The 8,407-nt window shown below is 45.9% G+C and overlaps 1 protein-coding gene across 1 annotated transcript; it reads right to left on the bottom strand.

Annotated features, from left to right (window-relative positions):
* Positions 1-554: 554 nt before the first annotated feature.
* On the bottom strand, positions 555-7,612 carry PLK2 (polo like kinase 2). The gene is made up of 14 exons (XM_003827392.5): positions 6,266-7,612; positions 5,562-5,669; positions 5,302-5,418; positions 4,976-5,105; positions 4,661-4,748; positions 4,065-4,160; positions 3,758-3,956; positions 3,520-3,667; positions 3,067-3,164; positions 2,601-2,730; positions 2,114-2,354; positions 1,860-1,989; positions 1,486-1,596; positions 555-1,348 (listed from the first exon to the last, which is right to left on the bottom strand). Exons 1-14 carry the CDS (start codon positions 6,533-6,535, stop codon positions 1,157-1,159), a joined length of 2,058 nt encoding a protein of 685 aa, XP_003827440.1. The 5' UTR covers positions 6,536-7,612; the 3' UTR covers positions 555-1,156.
* Between the last annotated feature and the right edge of the window lie 795 nt (positions 7,613-8,407).

Raw genomic sequence — 8,407 nt, 5'->3', positions numbered from 1 at the left:
AACCATAACTTGGTTCCCATACCACTCCTCAACTACCCATGCACCAGAAGGAAAATAAAATGACTTATTCACAAAGTATTTCTCACTACTGGAATTATGTGCTAGTACTGCCAGTGGCACTGGAAGTGTTTAGGCAGGTTTATGCTGAGTAATATGTTTAGGTGGTGCATGTATTCTAATTCAGAGTTTTGCCCATATTAAAATAAACTTCCTGTACCTCTTGACACTTAATAACAGAGATCTGTTTAATCTGGCTTCACCTCCAAGCTAAACAAGTTTTGAAGATATACTACAGAGAGAAATTGGGTTTGGATTTTGTAGGAGGCTTATATTTTGGTTGTAACAAGAATGGTGTTCTTAAGCTAGATCTACTCTGAAAGTTTATGACTGTACTTCAGGTATTAGACTTCCTAGAAACTGTAGTTAGAAAAAATTAAAGATCTAACTTTCTAGTATGCTTCTATACTCAGTGGCTTCTTGGCACTGCTCGGCACGATCTTATCAAAAAATGTAACGATGTGGTGAAGAGTTCTACTAAAGACAGGAGACCATTATTTCTGCTTTTTCATACTCTTTATTGCCAACGGTTTAAAATGGTCAACATAAAAAAAAAGACATTTTTATAATAAATACTGCTCTTTGGGCTGTAATAAATAAAAAGTTTATTAACAAGGAATGCACTTTTCCAGCCACAAGTATCTTCAAAAATTAATGAAAAAAAAATTATATATGGCCATAGTTCACAGTTACGCAGCCAAAAGCTGCTCCAATTACAGCCTTTAAACAACATGGGAGCTTCCTCCCTTCTCCCTCCCCTTCAGGAAGTATATTCACAGTTCCAAAGTCCTCTGGCTGAAATGCTCTCAACAGAGAGAATTTAAGAATCAATGCACCTTTCTGCAAAATTGTCTGAAAAACCTTTTAAAACAGGTATCTCAAGGAAAACTGCATTCTGGTTCACTCTTGGATTGTCCAAAGTCAAGAACTGTATGCCTTAGACTGTTCTGTTTCCACCCAGTCCAGCAGGCCACAGGGGAATTGTTTTCGTACCACCACATGTCCATCTTCTTCAACATGCTCTAGATCATTCTATTGGCTTCCCTGTAGATCTCACAGTGGAAAAGAGGAGTCCCATAGGGTCCATTCGAAAAGTCTTTCAGTTACATCTTTGTAAGAGCATGTTCAGGGCATATTCCATTCGATTTTTTAATTCTGATGAACAGCCAGACATCAGCAGAGTTGTCAGCCTGAAAGTTGTAGATATCCTATCCTCATTGATGTAGGTGAGAAGGTATTCTTCATTTTGGCTACAGATGATTATTTTTGTATGATCATGGTAGAAATTCACCTTAAAAAATAAACATAAGACATTAGATCTCTCAAAATATTTGAGAATTAGAAAAGTTCAGTCAATCACTAAACTGGCTAGGTACAAATCTGTCTGTTTAGGACCTAAACGTGCACTTTCCTGAAGAGTTCATTTACCTGAAAGGTGCCATCATTAAAGAGCATCATTAGGGCCTTATCAGATTTTAGCCACTGAAGGAGGTAGAGCCGAGGTCTTCGAATATCAGTAACACTAGGCAGATCTCCACCCTGGAAGAGATGAGGAGAGTGAGTTATTGCCTACAAAGATTTTGTAGCATGCACTCTATTATTATTCTAAGAAAATCCTCTCAAACTTAAGCAAGCATCAGAATGGCTTTGGAAATCCCTGCCTCCACCTCCCGGAGATTCTGATTCAGTACACCAAGGGTAGGTCAGGAGAATCTGTTTCTAACAAGCTTCAAAGTGATGCAGACACTACTGCTTTGTGGACTACACTTCAAATGTCACCACTCTAAAGCCACAGTACTTACATCCATGAGGTTCTCCTCCATGTAATGAGAAAAGTATTTCAGCACCGTCACTTGACTAATAAATTGCTCAGGAGCATCTGTTGCTGGGAAAACTGAGCATTGGCCAAGCTCTGCGTAATAGTGAACTGTTCTATAAAAACAGGAACGAAAGGGAGAGAAGAGAAAAAAAAAATAGAAGCAGTTAATCATTGTTTTTAGATTTCTTTAGTGCAAGACTAGAGAACTGACAGGATTTCATTAATTGATACACTTACTTTTTGTCTGGAAGGAGGCTCATGTGAGCACCATTGTTGAAAAGGACACCGACGGTGTGGTCTGAGAGCTGGTACCCGAAGCCATATTTGTTAGAGTAATCAACCCATTTGGTGACCCACTGAAATGATGTGCTCAGCTGCTCTTTGGGAATGCAATCAGCTTCCGGCATGTTTTCCAGACATCCCCGAAGAACCCTTGCCACTGTGTCTGCAACACTTCCCATAGTACTGTCTTCAAGGCCTGAAAAGTCAGAGAGAAATGTTTCAAGTTATACAATATTTTAGCAACAAAACCTCAGGCTTTGGTAGATGCTAAGTTTCACTCCATTAATTCGAAAGACATAGAACTCAAGATTATTTTCCAATTCCTGTAATCTTACTACTTCTATGTTAAATTAAGCTACAAAGTAAATTGACTTAAATTATTATGTACTTAGCACTGGCATTTCGAGTTTCATTATTTAAAATACGATTGACAACCACTTACATTCACTGCTGCTGCTACAGCTGCCAAGAGTCCCTCTGACTATCATCCGAATAGCATCCCCAATCTGCTGCTTGTTTTCTACTGCGGGTGTTCCAGACCTGGCAACTGTGGTGGTAGGTGGCTGGAGCTCCTTAGAAGAGAGAAGATTTATGCAATGAGTCAAGCATCTAAATTCATTTAAGGGTGAGAATTCCAGATTAAGATGAGAGTGAGGCAATTGCTGGGAAAGCTCATCAAAAAGCAATGGACACAAGCCAGATAAAAGATAACGCAGTAAACTCACTTGCATGCACTGTAAAACTAAAAGACTTCCTTTTAGTTTTAACTTCCCTTTCAAAGGGTTTGAAGAAAAACTTTAAGTAAATATGACATATTTGAACCATGATAATCATAGTCCAAGTGCTAATTAATAAAGAGTGGAAATAACGTAAAGCGTGAGTATCTACTTTACTCTTTCCCAACACACCTCATCTGTCCTGTGTTTGCTGGGTTGCTGAGTTATTGAAGTCTTTTTCAAATCATGCCTAAGCTTGTAGATGTCTTCATCTTCTTTAGACACTCTATCTGTATATCAAGGAACAGAATTACAAACATTAGTCTATCTTAACAAGGTAGGAACAGGGTTAGCCATATTTTCTCCTTCTTGCATTATTGACCAACTTATGAGCATCCTGGGCAAAAATAGCATTTTACCTTTGCCATTAGCTGCGGCTACCCCCAAAAGCCCTCTTTAATGTTTGCAAAATAAAAAGCTATCAATCACAATTCAAGGTATGGATTTATTATGCTATAAATATCAACATTTAAGAATATGCAAATATGGCCAAGTTATGCTAATATAAAATTCTCTTTTAACTAATTTCCCAAATTTAAATATAATATTGGGTATGAAAAAGGAAAAGAAGTCTTGTTAACTTACTATGTGTGTCAATATATCTTGCTTTGTCTTTTTTGCCACCAAAAAGAGCAGCAGCTGCTTTCTTAAAGAAATTCTTAGCTGGGCTTGATAAGTGGAAATCTGGAACTGTATGACAACAGCTAGAAGACAGTCTGTCCGGAGTGAAGCCCTGTGGAATATTAGAAAAAGCCTTCAGTAACCTGTCAGGTAACTGGGATCAATACCAGGTAATTAAAAAAAAAAAAGATAGTGCACCAACCTGCAAAAAAAAGTCATGTCGAATGATGTCATCCAAACTGGGACGATCCTCTGGGTTTTTGGACAACATACTAGCAATTAAGTGCTTGGCAGGAGCCAGCAATGAGGACGGCATTGTATACCTTGCTTCCCTTATGCACCTATAAGTTTCTTTGAGATTTGTAGTTTCAAATGGGGGCCTCCCTAGTAACATTGTATACCTGTGTGCAAAGAAACACATCTTTAGCAATGGTCATAAAGCAACTCTTTTCAAGTGTTAAAATCTAAATCCGAATTTGCTTTTTAATTATTCTGCTGCATTTACTTACATTACACAGCCCAGGGCCCAAATGTCTGATTCACAGCCATGTCCTTGTTTGTTGAGGACTTCAGGAGAGAGATAATTTGGGGTACCACATATCGTTCTGGAAAGACAAAATATTGAGATCGTGTTAGGAACTATTCCACTATTTAACCTTGGTTCTCTTGACATGACTTGATGGGAGACAAAATCTTAAACAAAATCTTAAAATCTATACTGAATTTCTATTTGGAAACATTTGACTTTTGGCATCTGAAAATTCAATTGAGATCTGACCAAGTGAGTTTTGGTAATTTTTAAAAATGCACACACGTTGTTTTAGCCCACATGCAAAGTGTTGTTAACCAACTAAAGCCAGGGACATCGTGGCATTTTATACATTTTAAGCCAAGAAAAGACTTCATTGACTGCTTTCCTAATCAATTTAGAGGCACAGGGTGCTCTGTCTAGTCCATAGTGGGCATTTCATAAGTATTTCTTTAAATTAACATTGCTATGATTTATAGATTTTATCACTGGACCTCTGAAACATTAAATGCAAAATAATGAAGGCATATTTGGTCTCCACAAAAGTCTACTAGGATGCATCTTTCTGAGTCTTACCTCCTTCTGTGTTCCAAGGGTTCTAGCCTGGCTGCCAGACCGAAGTCCCCAACTTTTAGTTCCATGGCTTCATTAATAAAAAAGTTCCCTAGAGGATAAACAAGACAAAATGTGAATCCCTTTGAAAATGCGTTCTAACCAAGTACACACACATCCACTTTGGAGCCAGGCAGCCAATTGTTATATGAAAGTCGCCCATTCAAAAGCAAGATTGCAGACACCAGATCCCAATTAAGAACATTAATATGTAAAAAAAAACAGAGAGAGAAAAAAGAACTCTAGCACAAAACTCAGCTTTTGGCGTCAATGACTTACCTAGTTTGAGATCTCTGTGCAAGATTTCTTGTTCATGAAGGTATTTCAGTCCAGACACAATCTGCCTGAGGTAGTATCGAACTTCTGGCTCTGTCAACACCTTTCTTGCTTTCAAAATATGAGCCATTGACTAGGAAGAGGAGAAGGAAAAAAGAGAATCTGTCAAAACAGTTATCAAAATCACTGGTTTCCCTTTGCAGGATGAGCAATGAAAGTTAACTTTGCAGTGTAAGTGCTGCCACAGCTAAAATCCCAGATAAAATACTCTTTGAATACCATGTTAATTCGGGGTAAGCAAATGTTCTCAAATAGGAGTTGACACTTACCCTTCTACTGCAGTATTCCAAGAGAATGTAAATGTTTTCTTTGTCCTCGAAGTAGTGGTAAAACTGCACTACATGCTTATGATGAAGAATTCTGTGAAGCTCTATTTCTTTGTCAATCTAAATGAAAAAGCAAGGTAAGGCTTATTAGCTTCCAGTCACCTCGGAAAAGCCAGTGATTACACATGCAGCAGACATTTTCCTAACAGGGAAGGGCCATCCTTGCACACAAAGAAAATACTTTACTCAAGAGTCATACACACCTTTTCCCTTTGATGAGGTTTAGCTACTCTGCTGTGAGGAATAATTTTTGCGGCGTAGACTTTGTTATTTGTCAAATCTGTCATCTCGTAACATTTTGCAAAGCCACCCTGAAAGGAAACAAAGCCGAGACGGAATTGAGGATGGCACAAAAATGGACGGCAGATATTTTAAATAAATAAATAACTGGGAAGAAAGAAAAGCAAAAAAAAAAAATTGAGGAATGGAGGAGGGTGGACAGAGGGAGGCATTCGAGTTCATTAAAGCTCCCTCGTGAAGAGAAACGCATTGCTGGAAACAGCAAGTTCAAACAGTTTCTCTTCTTCCTTTATAAAGGGGAGCTTTATGGAGGGAGTTGGAACGGGGAGACATGAAAAATAATCTCTGATGAGACTTGTCAGGAAAATTCCCTGGGAGCAGATGGAGGGAGAGAGATTTGATGTAGAAAGCCCTCGCTTCCAGACTCAAGATGCATTTCTCTGGGCTGTGGGAGACACACAGTTCTGAGACTAAGAATGCAAAGCCGATCCCCAGCGCTGCCGGCGCACAAAAGCCAGAGGGCAGGTGAGGAGCCCACCTCGCGCTGGGATCGGACCCCCGAAAAACCCGGAAGCGGCGGGCGAGGGACCCTGCGGGCTTGCCCGGCTTGGGGTCGCCCGGACAGACCTCCCGCCCGCCCGGGAGCCCGGCGCCCTCCGCTTGTCACCTTTCCCAGCACTTTGCCCCGGCAGTAGCGCTTCCCCGTCGTGGGGTCGACGATAATCCGCGAGATCTCTGGCCCCGAGTGCGAATGGTGGTGATGGTGGTGAGGGGCCGCCGGTGGCACTTGCGCCTGGGACTGAGGTGGCTGCGATTCCTCGGGGGGCTGCGGCGGCCGCTTCTTCTTCGAGTCCGCTCCGCAACCCTTGCCCAGCGCCTGCTCGCACATTTTGGTGCTGGCGGCTGGCTGGTAGGTGATAGTCCGCAAAAGCTCCATGGTCGCCTTGCCGCCCCGCACTGCCCGCTGCCACCCCCTAGGCGCGGTCACACGTCCGAGCCGGCCGTGGTCCTCGCACCCTTGCCTCTGGTGCCGACTAGCACCCAACACCCCGGTCCACTTGTGCGAGTGAGAGCGCTCGGCGAAGTCTTATATATGGGGAGGCGGGAAGGGGGCGGAGACTCGATACGCGACACCACGTCACGGCCTATGCCCCGCCCCATGCCCCGCCCCACGCCCGGCCGAGCGCGCGTGGCCGGGAAGCAAGTCTTGTCGCGCCACCTGGGTCTCGCTTCCCAGCGGAGGCGCGCGCCTCGAACGCCGGCCGCCGAGAGCTCTTACGGCCGCGGGAAGGCCTTCAGAGCCGTCCGTGGGCCCCGCTGTCCCGTTCTTCGAAGGCTCCGAGCCTCAGCGTAGAAAACAGAATAGCGAGGGCCGACGCCTGGCCTCACCCCCGCCCCAGCCGCCTGGTGGCAGGGCAGTGCCGTGACCTGAGCGAGTCGGGCGCCGGTGTAGACGAATTCCCTCCCCCGCACAGCCCTTCCCGGCCGCCCGGGGCCTCCTGTGTCAAGGTATCAGGGTGCCCGGAGCCCGCCGCAAGGGCAGGCGAGGCCTCCTCCGGCCGTATGACAGGGCTCGTTTGCAGCTGCCCCGCAGTGCCTGCCCGCGCTGTGACGAGGTCGCTGGTGTCTAGCTGGGGCAGTGCCGAGAGGCCGTGCGGGTGAAAGGCCGGGATTCGTGGAGCCGGGCATTCGAGCCCATCGCTGCATCGCGCTAGGGCAGACACGGGCCCGCAGCCGGGATCCCGGGCCGATCGGCCAACCGTGCCAGGATCCCACTCGAGGCCCGTCTGGCCCCCGCCCATCCCCCTAGAGCGAGCCTCTGTCTGAGGTCGGCCCCTGAACCTTGCAGAGCGAGGTCGACGTCCTGGCAAGGCGTCCTCCGCCCATAGCCCGAAGATTGGAAAGCAAGGGCGCCATCTTGTGGAATGTTGCGGAATGCCGTTAGGTGTCGTAGTGGGCAGCGGTGGACAACTGTGGGCCTTTGACAGTTACTGGCTAGGCTCTAGGCTAGGCTAGGCTGGAAAGCAAGGTCGCCACCTTGTGGAATGTTCCGGAATGCCGTTAGGTGTCGAAGTGGGCAGCGATGGACAACTGTGGGCCTTTGACAGTTACTGGGCCTTTGACAGTTACGGGCTGGGCTAGGCTGGGGCTGGGGCTGGGGCTGGGGCTGGGGCAGGGGCAGGGGCTGGGGCGGGGCGGGGCTGGGCTGGTACCGTTAGGTGTCGAAGTGGGCAGCGGTGGACAACTCTGGGCCTTTGACAGTTACTGGCTAGGCTCTAGGCTAGGCTAGGCTGGAAAGCAAGGTCGCCATCTTGTGGAATGTTCCGGAATGCCGTTAGGTGTCGAAGTGGGCAGCGGTGGACAACTGTGGGCCTTTGACAGTTACTGGGCCTTTGACAGTTACGGGCAGTCTAGGCTAGGCTGGGCTGGGCTGGGCTGGGCTGGGCTGGGCTGGGCTGGGGTGGGCAGCGGTGGACAACTGTGGGCCTTTGACAGTTACTGGGCCTTTGACAGTTACGGGCAGTCTAGGCTAGGCTGGGCTGGGCTGGGCTGGGCTGGGCTAAGGCTGGGCTTAGGCTGGGCTTAGGCTGGGCTTAGGCTGGGCTTAGGCTGGGCTAAGGCTGGGCTAAGGCTGGGCTAAGGCTGGGCTAAGGCTAGGCTAAGGCTAGGCTAAGGCTAGGCTAAGGCTTAGGCCTAGCTGCGTTTCCCTTACAAAAGTGTAATATGCCATTTTTAGAGCATCTCCTGGGTCTGCTGGTTCTCAAAATAATTATCTTAAAATAATCCTTATCCCAGGGACATATTTGGG

The sequence above is a fragment of the Pan paniscus genome, chromosome 4 (genome assembly GCF_029289425.2).
Source record: "Pan paniscus chromosome 4, NHGRI_mPanPan1-v2.0_pri, whole genome shotgun sequence".
In the NCBI taxonomy this organism is placed as follows: Eukaryota; Metazoa; Chordata; class Mammalia; order Primates; family Hominidae; genus Pan; species Pan paniscus.
This window is presented reverse-complemented; position numbering and strand designations above follow the sequence as displayed.